Source organism: Amblyomma americanum, chromosome 10 (genome assembly GCF_052857255.1).
Source record: "Amblyomma americanum isolate KBUSLIRL-KWMA chromosome 10, ASM5285725v1, whole genome shotgun sequence".
NCBI lineage: Eukaryota > Metazoa > Arthropoda > Arachnida > Ixodida > Ixodidae > Amblyomma > Amblyomma americanum.
This window is the reverse complement of record NC_135506.1, coordinates 32,988,927-33,007,866: the sequence shown is the minus strand read 5'-3', so window position 1 is coordinate 33,007,866 and position 18,940 is coordinate 32,988,927. Positions and strand designations below refer to the sequence as shown.

At 49.0% G+C, this 18,940-nt stretch overlaps 2 protein-coding genes and 1 pseudogene across 3 annotated transcripts; 2 read left to right on the top strand and 1 right to left on the bottom strand.

The window, feature by feature from the left end:
* The first annotated feature begins 2,929 nt into the window (after window positions 1-2,929).
* Window positions 2,930-4,137, top strand: LOC144108177 (uncharacterized). Its single transcript, XM_077641455.1, has one exon. The coding sequence runs from the start codon at window positions 2,930-2,932 to the stop codon at window positions 3,956-3,958; it is 1,029 nt and encodes a 342-aa protein (XP_077497581.1). The 3' UTR covers window positions 3,959-4,137.
* Window positions 4,138-5,242: 1,105 nt separating this feature from the next.
* LOC144106572 (uncharacterized) lies at window positions 5,243-9,531 on the bottom strand. The gene is made up of 2 exons (XM_077639419.1): window positions 9,286-9,531; window positions 5,243-7,490 (listed from the first exon to the last, which is right to left on the bottom strand). The coding sequence occupies exon 2, from the start codon at window positions 7,354-7,356 to the stop codon at window positions 5,404-5,406; it is 1,953 nt and encodes a 650-aa protein (XP_077495545.1). The 5' UTR covers window positions 7,357-7,490; window positions 9,286-9,531; the 3' UTR covers window positions 5,243-5,403.
* A 3,296-nt stretch (window positions 9,532-12,827) lies between these two features.
* Window positions 12,828-18,327, top strand: LOC144108801 (uncharacterized; annotated as a pseudogene). Its single transcript, XR_013309509.1, has 2 exons — window positions 12,828-12,972; window positions 16,349-18,327. The product of XR_013309509.1 is annotated as an uncharacterized LOC144108801 (transcript).
* Window positions 18,328-18,940: the final 613 nt, after the last annotated feature.

The following is an 18,940-nucleotide window of genomic DNA, read 5'->3' as shown; positions in this document are numbered from 1 at the left end:
ACCAACGCTTGTGTGCTAGGCTAGTTCGCACAGCTATGAATAATTACTATTTAGTGCGTTGCTACGGTGCAGTAATTGCTGCTAGACTTAACACAAGGCTGGTCCCACCGGTAGTCAACAGCGACCTCAGCTTCGAACAATGCTTTGAAGTCAGATGGATCCAATATACACTTCGCTCGCGATGCGGGTGGTGGTGGTGTAAACTTTATTACATACAGGGGAGTTTAGGACGCACAGGGCCTTGGGCCCCCGCACGGCCCCGCTGCACTCAAACGTTCATGTCCCGGAGGCTCATGACGCTGGCAGCCCGGCCTGTGGCGATGGCTTTCTTGGCCGGGTCCTCGGAGCGCAGTAGGGTCTCCCAAGCCTCCCTAGTGGTAAGGTGCTCCAGGCCCCGCGGGGGAGGATCCGCCGGGCAGAGGAAAAGAATATGATCGAGAGTGGCTTTGGGGTGGTGGCAGAGGGTACAGGAGGGGTTTGTGTGGACTTGGTGATAGCGCGAGCGTGTATAAGGGGAGGGGAAGGTGCGTGTTTGGAGCCGCTTCCAAAATGCCTGATGATAATTGTCGAGGGAGGGATGGGGTGGGGCCTACCGTAATGACACGTGTACTCATTTGCAGACCTAGAGGCCTGTGAGCTATAGTCTTTCAGCAGAAGTAATTAGCGAGATAAGGTGCGCGCAACACTGATTACTGTGCCTGTCAGCTTCAAAAATCAAAACAGGCGGCAGAGGAGAGAAAAAGGAGACTGATTGACAACGGTCGTTTGGTAAAGCTTATTGTGCTACGCTGCGGCTGTTCTTTATCCATTTGTGAGGCCGTGGTCTCGTTTGACAAGCCAATTGAAGAAGCAGCACTGAAATTGGACGCAGTACAGAATGTGACTCGAGCACATTCGATAGGGTGTTTCCTTTTTGGAGGCATAAAAGTTGGGGTGGAAAAAAAATAGGATAGGCAAATTAATAGAGACTGGTAATCTACGAAGACAGTTTCGCAAACACTGAAACGTGATTACGCTCCATCTGAATGCGCTGTGTATATGACTATAGGTGCGCAGACGTCTGCGCGTAATTTTTGTAAGGGTCAACAAGACCATAACAAAAATTTTTGCACAGTCTGTTGACTGTTCATGGACTCAGTCTATAGAATCTATAAGCTCTTCGTTGACAAACCCTAGAGTACAGACTATAGGCAATACAAATCCTATAGACAGTATATAGGCAATCTATAGATTTATGGTCATACACTTTTAGTAGACTTTTTTCTATAGACTATACAGACAAAATGAAATGTCCATTGGAAGGCAATAGATTCTATAAGAAGTCTATAGACTGTCTGTAGACCATTTAGCAACTAGAGAGCAATTGCTCTCCCCCCAGGAACTAAATTTTTGTCACCAGGTGGCTGAGCCCGTGCCGTTTCAGCCATTTTCGGCTTACAGCATTGGGGAAAGTTTTCTTTCGAAGCATATGCGCCGCAGTCTTGATCTACCATAAAACCTGCTTGTTGCAGTTTGTGTGTTTCCTACGGCGACGACAGCAATTTACTGTTTAAATAGCATCAGAAGCAAAAAAATGCGTAGTTGTTCATGCAATCCGCCAATTACTCGCATGCGGGAGCTGCGGGGTTCGGTCCCCAGTGCCGCCGGGTACCCACCGGTGATACAATGGGTACAAGCTTTCCCCTCGCCTGGTGCTCGGTTTATGAGGCGTGAAATGCTTGCAAAAATGTATCTTTGACCCCACCTTGAGTAATTGAAAATGCCTTTCTCCTTGGCGCTCTTTGGCCTTAGATGCCCGTGCGCCATAAAAACCCGTAATCATCATCACCGTCATAAAATTCGCCCATTAGCTGAAGGGAAATGACGTCACTTCCGGTAAAGGCATCAACAACTTATGAAGCTATCGCGTTGTCAGCACGTACGGTAATTGGGTGTCGCTGTTAGCTTTTTTCTTTCTTTCTTGAAGGAACTGAGTGCGCACAAAAATGGAAAAGGGAAACGTAAACCTGCGATGCCAGTGCACGTTAAGATCCCCAGGTGGTCGAAATTATTCCGGAGCCCTCCACTACGACACCTCTTTCTTCCTTTCTTCTTTCACTCCCTCCTTTATCCCTTCCCTTACGGCGCGGTTCAGGTGTCCAACGATACATGAGACAGATACTGCGCCATTTCCTTTCCCCCAAACACCATTTATCTTATTATTATTATTATTATTATTATTATTATTATTATTATTATTATTATTATTATTATTATTATTATTATTATTATTATTATTATTATTATTATTATTAAACGGAAACCGTTCGTGCAAGGACGACGGAGCTTAATGGGAACACCGTGCGTGCTGCAGCCGCTGCGGTAAATAACCATACAGCTCGTTTGCATTGATACCCGCACATTTCTGCCTCTCCGTAGGCTGGACCCAGGCCTTGTTGCAGCACACACACCCATCCTCAACAGATGAAGAACCGCATCGATATGCGTGAATAATGGTGAGCGTTAAGCAACGCTCCACTTCATTCGAAGCCGTCCAATAACACCTCCCACAAATATTTCACATACCCTGAACAGGAAAGCTGTATGAAGAGAAGTCGGAGGAAATAAGCGAAACTGCTGAAATTCGTATAAGCACCACTTCACCTAAGGTTTCGATTATCGAAACTGCACCTCAAAGCAGCTATCATCGATACGAACGAACTTCTGCACTCAATTACACCGCGACTCGAAGTATGTCCAAAGAGCCGATTGAAGACTACGTGCCGCTAGAAGCGGACGTTCAACAGTTCTAGAACCAAGGGCTCCATGCCATGAAGGAAACCGATCCTGAAGCTGATCCGCCGATATGTGAGACAGATACTGCGCCATTTCCTTTCCACCAAAAACCAATTATTATTATTAAGCTGATCCAAGCTACCGAGGGGGCGTCATGCTAGAATACCCAGAGAAGGTGTCATTAGAAAATGCTCGCAAACTTCCGCTCATCTCGAGCACAAATACAACGGTGAAAAAGCCCTGCATATGGGATATTTCATTAAAAGCACTCAGAGCCGCCTTTGATAAACTGGAAGTCTGGGGGTCTCTGGAAGAGCTGCAAATTCTTAGCATCAACTGCGAAGGCGAGGATTTTATCATAGACCTTTCTGGAGCATTCAAAATGCTACGAATCTTAGACTTGCGGTGTGACAAGATTACCAGTGCCTTCGCCATGACTATCGCAAGCTATTTGCGAGAGAGCAAGTCCCTGCAGGAGCTGAGCCTGTGTTACTCCTGCGGTGGTGACGATGGGGCCGTCGCGATCGCGGAAGCACTAAAGGTCAATGACACGCAGAAGAAGCTCACACTGGCGCCGGATGCATCGACACTCACGTCAAGGACTGTGGTGACCATAGCGAAGTTGCTTTCGGTTAACTCGACGCTGGAATTGGTGGATCTTTTTGACACGTGCTCCATGGAAGAGGAGAAGGTGTCGTTCTTGTTCGAGCAGGACCTCTTCGCTGACGTGTTCAAGAGGATGCTGGTCTTGTGGAAGCAAGAGTTCTTGCCGCAGATTACAAGGCTTGTTCACGAGGGCAGGAACTATTCTCAGGTTTCCGTTGCCGTGACCGCCTCTGTGGACAAAGACCTTCTGCGGGAATTCTTTGACGCCGTGGCTTCAAGCAAGACTCTGCGCGTGCTTCACTTCTACCCGAGCTACAACTGCTTCGACGAAGTCGCGGATGGTGTCGCCTCCGTCGTCAAGCGAACCACTACGCTAAAGGTAGTGCAGAACCTCATGCACGTAGAAGAGGGATGCGAACAGCAGTTGTTGCGGCTTCTGAACGCCCTGAAAGAGAATCGTTCAGTGACTAACTTCACCATGTACGTTGAGTTGCTGACGCCTGAAATAGCAACGTCTTTGTCCGAACTGCTAGCTGTGAATGATGCTCTGAGAGACATGGAGGTCTGTGAATATTGAGGGATCAGACCAGAGGAAGCTGAAACCATCCTCGGGGGGCTGAGGAAAAACCACACTTTGACAGGTATAATGGTTACCTGGGATGGCAATGACGATGCGCAAGAAGGTTTGGACGAGATGGAGGAGCTACTGAAGAGGAATGCTCGTTTGTTAGACCAGGCTGTAAGTTTTGTGACAGGTGACTGCACTAATACCGAAACTGCAGATGCGGCAAGGATATTGCGAGATAGCGCTGATTTGGTGGAGAAGTTGGAAGAGCTGACCGGAAAGACAGAAGAAGCTGTGCTTTGGGATATAGAGACTGCAGTATCTGGGCTATCTAAATAACCCCCTCCCCCCATGTAAATTCGACTTTGTCTACAAGTGGTGCTTCGGTTTGGTGGGAAAAAGTTTTACTCTCTCATTATTTAAATTTATTCTCTAATTTATATCTTCCCGGCCCCACAAATAGTAAAAAACACCCACAGAGAGCCACAGAATCAATTTTTACAGAGAACAATAACTGGAGGGAGAGAGCCATGCAGCAAATACCTTACGCTGCATGGCTCTCTCATAGCTCTTTCGGTGATTCGATGTCCTATTTCGGCTTTCAATGACTATTAAACGTGTGGACCCCTACGTTTCCAGCCACATTAGAGAATTCCTTTTGGCAAGTAAGCGACAAACTCTTTCCCTTCATCTAAAAACAAGACAAAATGAAGGAACACGAAAACTTCTCTGATTTTTTAGTGGACCAGAGCGTGATGAAAAAGACCTCGGCAACAGATATAGATGGATGGGCTACGCTGCCTCGTCCGGAAAGCCTACAGGTTTTATTGACGGCCTGATACATGCAGCGTACGCGAATGTCAACTTCCCGCGGACGAACGCTCTGATGACGAAACTGCGGCTCAGACCCTGACAGAAAACGCTTGTCTTAGGGAAATATGTAGTAAAGCATCGCCGCTTTCCTGAAAAGACTAACCACTGAGAAAAATTTGTGTAAAGCTGTGGTCTGTATACGGCAAGGCTACGAACACGAACTATGAGAGCTTATACTCACTATCCAAATCATACATGAACAGTAAGAAAACTGTTAGCGTATTTATTATCCACAGTTTTGAGTGATAGTGACTGTGCAAAAATTTTGGGTACAATTAACTACTTGCAGCAAATAATTTCCTTGTATTAGAACGTATTATGCACAACTGAAGAGTGTAGCCCTTGGGAAGGTGTTTACCAGTGTTTGTTCTATGAATTCAAAAGTATGCTCTCAAGTCTCGGCCACAAAATTAACTCAAATTGCCAAAGAGTAAGGAACCTTTATTTCTCACCCTAGTTCATCGACACACTTGTAAGTACTGCCGCTTTCCGCAGCCCTTACAATTATTGCGGAAACAGTAATTCCTTTCATCCACAAAAACGCACGAACATTCCAGTGCAAGACTCTCACAGCACAACATCCTCTAGGAGTGCCTATCCGGGCAGCAGCAGCCAGTGAAAAGATTGAGGTGGGCGAGGGCGTGGTTCCAGGCGTCCTCATCAGCAGCAACGGCGAACACTCGTCGCTGCATGACCCACCTACGCCAAGCGCACTGAATGATACGTGCCGCAACTTCAGCTTTCTCAGCGGAGCCTTTCTCGTGACCAGGTACAGCAATACTGCTCGCGGAAAAAAACTCTTTTTGCTCGCAAGACTGCACCGACGGGCCACGTGGCAACCTGGGCTTCAGGTGCCGCTTCCTGGACAGTACTGCCCGGAACCACCTCTGAATCACGACAGCAGCGGCGTGGCGTATGTCCTGGATGTCCAGGGCTCCGTGTAAGCGCATCCACCCGTGCAGCACTCTGTGGCCGCTCGCTTCGTCAAGAGCCGTGGCCCTGCAAGAAGTATGGTCCGGGACAGACAGCAAGGCCCCGCGTTCTCGCAGAAGCCGGGCCACAGGCAGGCTTCCGCAGCGCGCCGCCCAATGCAGCGGCGTCCGACCCTGCGCGTCGAGGAGGTTTGGGTCAGCATTCGCCTGCAGCAAGACGTCTGCGCACTCAGCTGAACCTCGGCTGCTTGCATAGTGCAGAGCTGTGGAACCACGGTTGTCAGCTGCGTTCACAGCGCAGCCACGTTGGATTAGGAGACGACAGAGACACGCCTGGTCCCCTACCACGGCCCAGTGCAGGGCGGTGCGCCCTTCAGAGTCGGTACAGTGTACACCAGTCGCCCCAGCATCCAGCAAGGCGAGAAGACAATGAGTGTGGCCGCTGCAGGCGGCGGCCATCAGTGCTGGAGGGTCGCCCGTCAGGACGTAACCATCGAAAGCACTGCCTCCCTGCAGGTCAAGCAGCAACTGCAGCACGTCAAGATGGCCACGGCTAGCAGCCGCCGTCATGGCAGCGGCCACCGTTTCTTTGTCCAGTGCAGCCGCATGATGGCGCAGGGCACGCACAGCAGCCACGCAGCCAGCCAGGGAAGCCGTCCGAAGGGCAGCGCCCAGGGGTGCAGCGCCACCGTACCGCGACAGCAGCAGCGCGACCAGCTTTCCCTGCTCGGCAGAGGCACAGGAGCAGGCGTACAGCAGGGGTGTCACCCCTGCCTGGTCGCCCAGGGAAGCGTCAGCGCCGCGGTCCATGAGTATCTTGGCGGCCTGCAACCGCCCTAGGATGACTGCCCAGTGTAGGGGTGCCCGGAAAAGGTTGTCCGCCGTGTTCACCTCGCGTCCGCCCCGTTGAGTCAGGAGGTCGATGACCGTTAGACTGCCCGAGGCCACAGCCATGTGCAACGGGGTGCAGCCTTGGTAGTCCTGCCAGGCAGCCAGGGTCGGCTCCCAGTCCAGCAGCAATCGGCAGCATGCCAGGGCCGCCGGTCGTGAAGAGGCAGCACACAGGTGCAGAGATGTGCGCCCTTCTGCGTCCTGCATCAACGGATTGGCACCCCGCTTGAGCAGCGCTGCCATGTTCTCTGGTTGGCAGGCCAGGGCGCTCTTGTGTAGCGCTGTTTGCTTGAGCGCGTCCCGAATATCCACCTGACCGGCGTCCATGCGTCCCAGGAGGGTGGCCAGGACACCAGTAGACGGGGACTGAGCCGCGGAAAAGTGCAGCGGAGTGCGACCACGGGCGTCTCCCCGCGCCCGCGGCGCCCCTGCCGTCAGCAAGAGGCGCACCAGGCTGCGATGTCCCTTGTGGGCGGCCAGGTGCAGCGGCATCTGTCCAGCGTGGTCGGCGTGGTCGGGCCTGGCGCCAGCCCGAAGGAGCAGCTGTGCACCCTGGGTGTCCTCCAGCATGACGCATGTGAACAGAGGGGTCCGGCCAAGCCGGTCGCACGCTTCCAGTTGTTCCAGCTTGAAGCGTCCGCGACGCAAGGAGGACCAGTCGCCCCGAAGCGCAGACAGGTGCAGCATAGACAGGTCACTGCAATCTGTTCTCATGTTGAGGCACCCTCGGGTTATCCGCGGTGACGATGACAGGTTCGGCCGGCGCGCTCTATGCGTAATGCATTTTGCTGCTGTCGGGTCTGTTCAGCGTCTGCTGAAGAATAAACTGCTGGCTCCAATTCTCGCACCTGCATATTGCAAAAGATGTGAATATATTTCGGCACCACTGTGCATGTTTATATAGAACTGGTGCACCTTAGACTAGAATAAAATGCTAGCCCGTTATTTAAGCATGTACTCTGGTGCACAATTACCTAATCTCGTGGAACAAATTTTGGATTTTTGAGAACAATGTTGCTCCAATGACAGAGAGCCTCTGTCCCGTTCTGTTCTCTCGTGCGTGCGTGCATTTGCGTGTGTGTGTGTTGTTTTGGCGCTTTAAATTACAATGACCAATATTACCAACTAGCCCAACAAGAAGTTCTCCTAGAGTAGCAGGTCTGACCGCCGCCTTCGTCAGTTGATGCGCAGTCGCTGAGTACTAAGGTAAATAGTGTGTATATATATATAGAAAATTTTGCAAAGTACTACACCAGGGTGACAAAGTCCTGATCTGGCGAGGAAGTGCGTAGTCAGCTCCAGCAGGCCGAACCCCATGCTTAGTTATTCCGTTCCATCAACACTCGGATTTTATTTCTTCTGATGGGAACTGCGGCATCACTGGAATTCGAACCACGGTACTCTTCCGACGAGGCGGATGCTTTATCTCTATGCCATTGTGGCACCTGTTTCTCAATTTTTTTTTTTACTACGGTGCTTCCAAACTGTCTCGCTACTTTTCGTCCCGAATTTTTCTTCCACCATGACCGCACACCGCTAAAGCCCGCCAGGAACAACGCATGCGCAGATGGTCTCACGGGCCAGGTGCGCCTGCACCTGGCCACTCATAGTAAACTGCTCATGCGCGTTAAGAGCTGGCGGTAACGGTATACGTTGGCAGCATACGCCACGGCAAACACTGCGAAATACGCACATGAACAGTGTGCGTCTCCCTTTCTTTTTTGCGGTTTCTTTGTGCTGTGACCTTGCCCAACTTTAAGTAGCCAACTCGACCAGCAACACACTCTAAGATAGCATAGCGTTACCCTATACCACCACCGCTAGCTGCCTAAAGCGCATGCGCGGATGACCAGGGACCCGGGTGGGCCAGATGCGGGCCATCGTGCTAGTGGCGACTAGCGTGCCAGAACTATTGGCTCCTTCGAGCGCTCTTCGTCGCACACACCGTGCCCAACATCAACGGCAGCTCACAGTGACGGCTTCAAAGCTAACATGCTCGGTTAATTAACGAAGAGATGCGAATCAGAGAGCACAGTTGCTGCGAGCCAGGCTAAATATTACCACAAAGCAACTGCAATCAACGCGAACCAACTGCACCCGCCTGGAGCAGCCCCACGCGATACCATACTAAAACTATCGCAGCTGAAAACGCAGTCACGGACCGCTACACTTTACCACTAACGTCGAAGAGCGCCGGTGAAAACAGAGGGGAGAGAAGGTGCGTCAACAATTCGACTGGCCGGTCATGATAAAAACTGGCCGCTTACTAAACCACGTAATCACAGGCGCCAGGATCTGTTTACTCTTAACTATGGTAGTGGAATCTATTCGCTACAGGAAAAGCGAGAGCGTACGAGTGAACGCATTTTGCGCCTCCCAGGTTAACGAGCTCTAGCGGCCGGACGTGACCTAAGGTGAGTTACGCTACTCGCGCTAGAACAAGAGTTACATAGTTTGGTTTTAAAAAAGGAAGAAAGAAACGCGGAACGGGTGCAGTTTTCATAATGCGACTAAGCCTTTGTGCCGTTATTTTCAGACCAAATTAACGCTTTATTCTCAATGAGCGCAAACGTCTACCGGGCTCTTTCACGCGACCGTACAGGCGCAATCTAAGGTAGTTAAAGAAATATTATGGCTACTCACATGCAATCGGGATCCGACTAAAGTGCGTATTTTCTTCTGTCAAAAGGCAAGGTTACAGGCCGTGCGGGCGATTCTGAGGCGATGTGACGACGAATGTGGCGATGTACACAAAGCTACTTTCTTAACATACAGTCTTAAGACAGTCTTAAGACTCTTAGCACAGTCTTAAGACTGTGATACAGAATGAACCTTAGCATCGAAACACTCAGCGACCGACGACGATGTCAAGTCAGTTCCGCTGCTCGCACTTAACAATAGTGGTACTTGTGTTTACGCTACTTACGCAGAGATGGCGCCACGTGCTAAGCCTCTCTTTCTGTTTTCGAAGCGGCGGTTAGTTTGAAAGGCTGGTGCTGCTTAATTTGCGATTTTGAATGTGCACTAAATTAAATGTTATATTGGGAGCGCTGAACACGAAACGTGGAGGGTACTTCCTCTTTCATAACGAAGTAAACTGTGTCGTGTCGTTCATTTTTCGCGGTCTAATCGCTGCACCGAAGAAACGCGTTTATGCTTATCAAGAGATCGCGGCGTGTGTCACAGTTCGGTGCTTGCGCTTCGTCTCAATTCGCCTGTAACAAAACGTATGAGTAATAAATTTGGTTTATTTTTTATTTAGAGTGACGATTCTGTCGCTTATAGCTTGAAAAGGTGCGTCGGTTTCTTGACAAAAGTGGTTCCCGTCCTAACAACCAAATGACACCACTGGGCTAAACTTAAGTTGCGGCAATGTTCGCACACGCTGAACTAAAAAAGAGATTGTAAGAAATGGCGCAGATTCCCACAAAATACCTGCGTTTAGCGTACGTAAACGTGAATACGCTTATGGTACGTCGACAGCGTCCCTTCATACTCTTTTCTAGCCATATCTGTGCACGCCACGAGCGGCGAAATGGCGGCCGTTATTTGTGTGAACGATAATTTCGGCGGCGACTGATTTCGCTCGCTCTCGCCGCCGAATGCCCAAGTTTGAACGAGACAATGGCCAGTGACAGCACAGCCTCTGTACGTGCCAAAGCGGATAGACTGTTTTGCGTGAAAAAGGCTTCGTGGAACCGAAGCGACCAGCAGCTAAGAAAGTGCATAAAGAAGTACTGCAAGATTCAATACGCGTGGAATGTGAGTTGAAAGCCTTAGCGTTCAGGAAGTATAAGTAGTTTCATTTCCTTGCCGTTTGTTTACGAGCTTATGTGGTGGTGTGTAAGTACCAGCGACACTCGGCCAAACGGTTAATGGCAAGCATTCCATTCCTCGTCGCCGCTGCCCGCCAGTAACAAAAAACGAAGTGAACCACGGGCTTTTATATCTGTTTTCAACAGGCCGCAATGTGCAGCTGCCAGTTGGTGCAAATACATCTTATCCGCAAAAAAAAAAAAACGAAAAGTAAAGTATTTCTATATGTCAAGTACCGGCCGTGAGGTATGAACTGATCGACACTTTTTTTCTGGGCCATTTAAAATCTAAAATGCTGTGCGTATGCTTTAAGGCTTACCGCAGTGGTGGGGAGGATCCCTGTCAGGGTCAGGGTCTTGGTGGATTGCGGATCGCTTATTCGTGAAAGGATAGCCCTACCCATTGAAGTGGTGAAGAGTCGAGTATGCTGGGAGTTAAAAACGGCATCTTGGATTTCCAAAAGGTATTGTGAACCAGAAGACCAAGAGGTCTAGTGGTACACATGGGAAGGTCCTGAGCTGTCTTAACGAGGGTACGGATAAGGATATTGATCCTGCTCTTGGCGGTGAGATAAAAATTGTGGTAGGGGAGGCCGCATTGAATTCGATTCATGGCCAGGGTCGTGACGAAGCGAATAATGTCGTCCCCGCGCATGCCCTTGCGGTGTCCAGCAACACCGTCATGCCATACGTGCGATATTGGGCACGGACGTGCGTAGGGTGGCAGTGGTGTGGGTGGGCTTGCCATCATGTTGCCATCAGAGGCCAAGTACTCGGATGAGTGATTTTTCCTCTATACAGGGGCGTTCGTCAAAATGGAGTATGATGGGGGGGGGGGGGGGGCGATAGTGGGGACCATGAATACGGATGATTTCCGATTTGCCCGGTGCACACTGCATAACGCTGGCCCGAACAAAATGCTCTCGACCATAGTGACGGCTGTTTGTGGGGCTTGCTTTCTCTTTGGCAGCGAGGGATCCTCGGGTTGGTCAGACGGTGATGTCATCAGCACAGGTGGTATATCCAATGTCGGAGAGTGCGGAGAGCTTGTGGACGAGAGGGGCCATGACTGTATTGAATAGGAGTGGTGATAGGATGGCATTTTGTGGAGTTTTCTTCTCATATGTCTCGGGAAGGGAGACGATCTGGCAGATCCGATGCCTATCGTGGCTTTTCGGGTGGTGAGGAAGGTCGAGATATATTAGAATATGCGAGAGCCGCATGATGGCAAAGTGGGAAGTGTCGACAAAGAAGGTCTGAGAAGCACTGGCGGTTCTTGGGAACAACCACTAGATTCGGTGACGTCAAAATATTCGGGGCAACTGCACCTCGACTTCGCTCGAAGCGATTAAAATGCCGAGCGGCTCTTCGGACAACATTCAAAGCTGTATTAAATTGTGTTCCACTCAATGCCTGCATTTGGAACTTACTTGAAGGCATCCTCTTGTGCTTATGAAACAAATAATGTCTTCTGTTTCGATCGAAATTTTATGTCTGTACCCCTTCAATTACGATTTAGCTTAGCATGGTAAAAACAGAGACAAGACTTGAAGATTGTTGCTCTCTATCTGACAAGGAGGTTGGCGGGTAGGATTACCGCTCCTTAATCAATTGACGCTTGCATTTTTCTCGTAAAATATGGTTATACCAGAAACTACCAGGAATTATAATTATGACTGCCGCCGTGGTGGCTGAGTGGTTATGGCGTTCGGCTGCTGGCCCGAAAGACGCGGGTTCGATCCCAGCCGCGGCGGTCGAATTTCAATGGAGGCGAAATTCTAGAGGCCCGTGTGCTGTGCGATGTCAGTGCACGTTGAAGAACCCCAGGTGGTCGAAATTTCCGGAGCCCTTCACTACGGCGTCTCTCATAACCTGCATCACTTTGGGACGTTAAACGTCCATAAAACATAAAACATAATTATGACTACCTTTCTCCTCTGATTTGTTTCTCCAGCTTAACAGCTTCAGCGGCACCCCCGGAATTCCTCAGTGTTTTTGTTTAAGAGGCAGTCGAATGATTTTAACAAGTTGCCTTGTGGTACCTGCACCCCTTGCATATCGAAGCGATGCCAACACTGCTGAACCGCATTCCCTTGTTTTAAGCCAGCGGCTGCAGCAGCGCCACGAACGGCGAGCTCTCCTGGCGCACCAGAACAGCGTTCCTGACAGGCAGCATGAAGAATGTGAGGAAAACAGAGCGTCGCCTTACAAAGAAGAAAAGAACGTCGTAAAAACAAAGTGTTCTTCCGCTTTATGTCACATGGCGCAGGCGAAGCAGTGCTCTGTCTCTCTGCTCGGCGGAGATGCGAACAGGGGCGACGTGGGAGAGGGAAGGAAAAGGGCGATAGAAGACGGCTTTATCGGCCGGATCCGCCGTGTCCGTCGGATTCGCCGCGGTGTTGAGACGGCTGTCCCGGAGAGAATAGAGAAGGCATTGGAACGGCTCGCAACTTCGAACCGGGACGGAGTCTCAATTAACAGGGCTGGTCACCGCCTTTAGCTAACGATACCTTGAGTAAGTACATGGCCTTACTCTTATAGTACGCTTCTGGAAGAGTGCTTCATTCCTGCAACTAGATGATTGTATTACGGCGTAGGCAACGCCTCGCATTCACCCCCCCCCCCCCCCCCATTTCCCGTTTCGTGTGTTATAACAGGTGCCCCATCTTTTTTCCTGCTCGTACATCGCTGGCAGCGCTTATGCAGATGTCAGAGCTTAGTTATTCTCTTGACAGAAATCTAGTACACATTGGAGACTCTCATAAATACATTGGACTAAGAACTCTTCCGCTTAAAGTCGCACATCCATCCGGCCTTGCCCTGCAAACTGGTAGCTGTCTCGGCTAGCATCCCCATACAGGCGATGGTCGCAGGGTCTAAGCCCATACGAGGATAAATTTTTCTTCTGCGAAGTTTGTGAGAATGTTTGTAACTAAATGGATGCGCTCATGTTCATGCTAATGAACAATCACTTCCTTAACCGAAATCGACTTTGCATTAAGGGATTCTCCTTTGCACTATTAATTCGTAACTGCAGATAATTTTAGTTTAATTTTAGGCAAGAGGCGGCAGTTTTTCCTCTCGTATGTACTCCTGAACTGACTGTGGTTTTGCCCTCATCCTCTATGCATAAGGGTGTCAAACGTTGCACACATAGTGGCGCTATCCGACCTGTCGAGCCACATCGTTTCATGCGTCACCCTACCGCTACCCGTCGTGTGGTGCTACTGTATAATTACACTATGCACTGCCAGATATGAGCCTCAAATTTATTATGGCGAAAGCTGCTTAATGAGAGCTTTGCACAGTTCGAATTCTCAGCGCTAATTCCTGTCAGAAACGGGGCAAAGAACCCCTTCCCCTCCTAAGATTTCTGATTGCATTTGAATCTTCTACCTACTTACTAACAAAATGGGTAGTAACAGTTTGTCATGTATGTTGTTAGCTTGTCATGTCCAACAGTCATGCACAAAAATTTTGAATATGGGAAAACTGTAAGGTACTGATATGGAAATATTCAAGGATGCATTCTTTTGATGAGTAGAAAAATCTTTCTTTTCTAGTGTTTCCACCGGTCGCATCGAGCAGTTAAGACTGAGACAGAAAATCAATGGCAACGCTTTTGACTATTGCAGAAACGTTAATAGCAAAAAAAAAATCAAGCCTGCCAACGTGAGACCTGAGGATATATTGACTCTTATAGTGAAATCTCACATTATATCAACAAAGTGCGTTCATAAATTCTAACCCGTTAAAAATGTTTTTGTCCAGAATTGTTGGGTATGAATTACGAGGTAGTGAACTACGCAGCGGAAAAATTTACTCAGATTTGAAATTAATTACATGAGGTAACCTTACCCGCAAAACTTAGTAGAAAACACCACCTCAGGACCAGTAACAGATACTTGCAAATTATTCCGGAGCCCTCCACTACGGCACCTCTTTCTTTCTGCCTTCTTTCACTCCCTCCTTTATTCCCTCCCTTACGGCGCGGTTCAGGTGTCCAACGATATACATTAGACAGATACTGCGCCATTTCCTTTCCCCAAAAAACCAATTATTATTATTATTATTATTATTACTTGCGAAACCATTGTCTACTGTGCAACTCTAACCAAGTATGCATCATTGTACTCTTACCTAGCGACTGCATTATCGCACTAGTAAAGACATAAAAAGCATTCAGTGCCTGCAGGTAAATGAGTGACGGACAGTTCTGCTCGGTACTCTTTTGTATGAAGGTCTTGTTAGCCTACTAACTGTTCGGTGCATGTGTTGCCAAGTTGTTAGTACTGTGTGTTCTGCGGTATATTAAATTTACTATATTCCAAATTTAAGGACAGATATAATACATCCAATGTAATCTGTTCAGGCATATTTGTATGCCTTCTTACAGTTACAGGTCGGGACAATTTTGTGGCGTCTAGAGAGAAACTATTACAATTTTTTTTAAGTCCAAAGGTGTGCCTCATGATTGTATGCAATTATCATGTTACAACAAGGGGAAACCGTGTGCTCATCGCAGTAACCAGTGCACCGGGAGCGGAGACGCGCAATCAGGACAAAGGTCGGGTTGCCGGCGGAAGCAGATAACACTGTGTTTTACAGCGATACATTCTCAGCATCGCTCTCCACTCGCGACGCCAGACGGCGGAGAAGGGGCCCAAATTTCTGGGTGTGCCTCGTCTTGGGGCTGAACAAGGAACAGACGCGGAATGACCATGAAAAAGAAAACTGTGGGCGGCGGAAAGGCGGTGTTCCGGTGTCGCGGGTGTGGATGCTTTGTTTGGCAGAGACTCCACCAAGAAACAAGGTTCAGTTTTGCTGGGGGGACACAGTAAGCTGTCATGTCCAGCTTTCTCAGGCAAACATTTTGAAAAGTGAGAAATTGCAAAGCACTGTTATGAAAACATTGAAGGTAATGATTGGTCCATTATTCTGATATGTAGCATATATCTTCCTTTTAAAGTGGTTCCATCGACCGCATCGAACAGTTAAGACGGCCATAGAAAACCAATGGGGAACGCTTTTGACTATAGCAAAAACGTGAATAGAAAAAAAAAAATAAAAGAATGCCGTCGGGTGATCTGCGGATATATTAATTGTTATAGTGAAATATTACATTATATAAAATATTGCATTCATAAATGGTTTCCCGCTCAAAAATGCTGGCGTCCAGAATTGCTGGGTATGGGAAAGAATAATGGCAGGTGTAATATCCTAATTAAGAGACCGAAAGAGAACAAAGTAGGTCAGAGATTAAGGGCGAGTTAATGACATTCTAGTCAATATCAAGAAAAAGAAATGCGCATGAACTGGTCATGTAACGCAACGGCAAGATAACCGATAGCCGTTAAGGGCAGCGGAGTGGATTTTAAACAGAATGCAAGCGTAGGAGGGGGCGACAGAAAGTCAGATGCACTGATGTGATTATGAAGTTTCCGGGGATAAAGTGGCCGCAGCTTTCACAAGCAGGATTGATTGGAGGATATGAGAGATAGGCCGCCTTTGTAATGGAGTGGAAGTCGTTAGGTTGATGATGGTCTAGATGGTGGTGACAGAAAGCTTACACAGGCCTGTGTCGCTGACGTGTGTGCGAGTTGGAAGTAGGCCAGAGAAGTGCTTTCTGGGATGGTGCAGCGTGGCGCGATATTCGCGAGACACATTTAGGTAATGCGTATAGCAGCATCTGTAACACATCTGAGACAGTTCTACGCCAGTACTGTAACGCATTTCATGTCTCCCGCTGCTCTCCACGACTAGAGAAACTGAAGGATCCTACCCAAAAACTTTACAGGATTTTTGTGTGCTGGATGCGAGACAAAGAAGAAGCTAACCACTGTAACTTTTGCATTGATTGTTGATTTTTACAAGTGTTCCTTTTTTCGCAGGTTGGATTGGGACATTGCCAGAGCACGCACAGAGGCATCCTCAATGGCTGAGAAAACCGGCTGCGTCGCTTAGATCATAGCGAATGTGAAATATTTTCATCACATTGAGCCCTAGCTGTTATACCCATAATGTTCACAAATGCAATCTGACCAGCCACCCACCCAAGCTCGAGCATTTGGTCTTACGAGGGGACGTCCAAACAAATAAGCGAAGATCAGCAAGAATTAGGGTTACTCCGTTCGCTTCCAGGGGCATCTGAGTTTCACCGTACCAACGCTTCATACTGGTTGTCGCAGCACGAACGACATTACAGTGCTAGCATGTCTGAAGAAGATAACAGAGATCCTATTCCCCGAGAGGTGGACATTGAAAAGCTTTTCAACGAAGGCCTGAAGCTCGACGGTCGAGAGGTCTGTCTCTATTGCCAAGCCGATGGACGTGTCGCTGATCCCATCTGCCGGGAAGGCGTTGTGCTCGAATACATCAAAGACGTGAGCACAGAAGAGGCACGCATGCTGCGGCACATATGCGCTAAGGCACCCGTGAAGGCGATAACAATAAGTTCCATCTCATTAAGCGCGCTCAGGACTGCCTTTGATAGCGCAGAAGGCTGGGAGTCTCTGGAAGAACTGAAAATCCTGGACATCGACTGCGGGGGGCGAAGATTTTATCATTGACTTCTCCGGAGTGTTGCAAAATCTACGAGTACTGCATTTGGAGTCTGAAACCGTGCCCTGTTCCTTCGCGAAGACGATAGTAAACTATCTGCAAGAGAACAAGTCCCTCCAGAGGCTAACTCTGAGGTACTCCTGTAACGGCGACGAGGCTGCAGCAACGATCGCAGAAGCACTGGCGGTGAATGACACGCTGAAATGGCTCACACTGATACCGGATGAAGAGCCATTGACTGCAAAGACTCTAGTGGCCTTTGCAAAAGCGCTGACTATCAACTCGACGCTGGAATTGGTGGATCTTTCCCAAGGATGTACCATAGAAGAGGCGCAGGTATCTTCGTTGTTTGAGCAAGACATCTACACAGACGTGTTCAAGAGGATTCTGATCACGTGGAAGCAAGAATTTCTGCCGCAGCTTACAAAGCTTGTTCGCGAGAACCGACACTACCCACAGGTATCCGTCGCCGTCACCACTTCTGTGGATAAAGACCTTCTGAGGGAATTCCTGGAAGCCGTTGGTTCGAGCCCGAGACTTCGAGCTCTTCACTTCTACGACAGCTCTGGATGCTTCGACGAGCACGCGGATGACGTCATCGAACTGGTCAAGCGAACTACTGCATTAAAGGAGATCCATATACTGAAGGACCCCCTGAACTGTATGGAGGATGGGTATGGTCGCGAGCGGGAGTTGGTCCGGATACTCGACGCCCTGAAAGAGAGCCGCTGTGTGACGACATTCATCATGCAGGCTTCACTGAGTAAGCCTGAGACTGCGGTATCGCTGTCCGAGCTGCTTGCCGTGAATGACACTCTGAGCGAAGTGGCCATATTGGATGCGTCGGAAATTGGCGACATGTACGGAATTATTTTGCAGGGGCTTAGACAGAATTACACTTTGACAAGACTCACGCTTACCGTGAACCCCTTCGAGGATGAACAGAGTGTCGCCGAAATGAGAAAAGTGGTGAAAAGGAATGGTCGTCTGTTGGACCAAGCTGTAAAGTTTGTGACTGGTGACTGCACGGAACCCGAAGCCGCCGATGCCGCAAGGAAGCTACGCGATAGCGCTGGTTTGGTGGAGGCGCTGAAAGTTCGCACCGGGAAGTCCACCGAAGCTGTGCTTCACGACATACAGGCTGCACTGTCGATAGACTAAAGAATGTCGAATGTAAAGTTCACCTTGTGTATTAAGTTACTGGTGCATAATCATGGGCACATAAGAAAAAGAATAGCACATTCACGCTAATGGCAAGTCGGTGCGTCTAAATGACATTCATGAATAATTCAAAACAGGGAATATTGCGGTGATACTAAAAGTGACACCTGGCTTCATGTCTACCATGGCTAGCTGAGAGTAGCTTAGCATTGCGCTGGAAGAGCCGTGATATTTCCTGCAGTGTTGCTTTCAGGAGCTCAGGCCTGGGTACAATGCAGCTTTAGTGTGAGCGCTGTATTGTTTTAACGATAGTACTACTACTTTCGCTGCATTGCCTGTTTGAGTGTTGTTCTGCTGGCCCTGTATAAACGGTGTTTTGGATGCTGCTTGTGGTGTTTTGCTCGTCGGGCGATGCCGTATGGCTCCCGCAGCCCTTTGAAAGGGACAGCAAGCTCAGAATGAAAATCTACCTGGCTAATACAAGTCCACGTTCGCTTATTGCCGTAATCACCGGTGTGTGCAATGAACCGCATCACTAATACTTTGGTGAGCAGATGGCGGCAGCTGTCAAGCACCCGCCGCTTCGCAGCTGCAGCTCCTCGCGGAGCCAGATCACATCTGCGTCTCCAAAGTGCGTTTGTGCGGATTTGCTGCTGGGGGGATTCTCACAAAATGTGAGCTCCCGTTTCCCCATAAAACACGCGAAAGAAATGATCCGACAACAATGGAGTACGGTGGTCTCGGAGGCGTCGTTTTTTCTT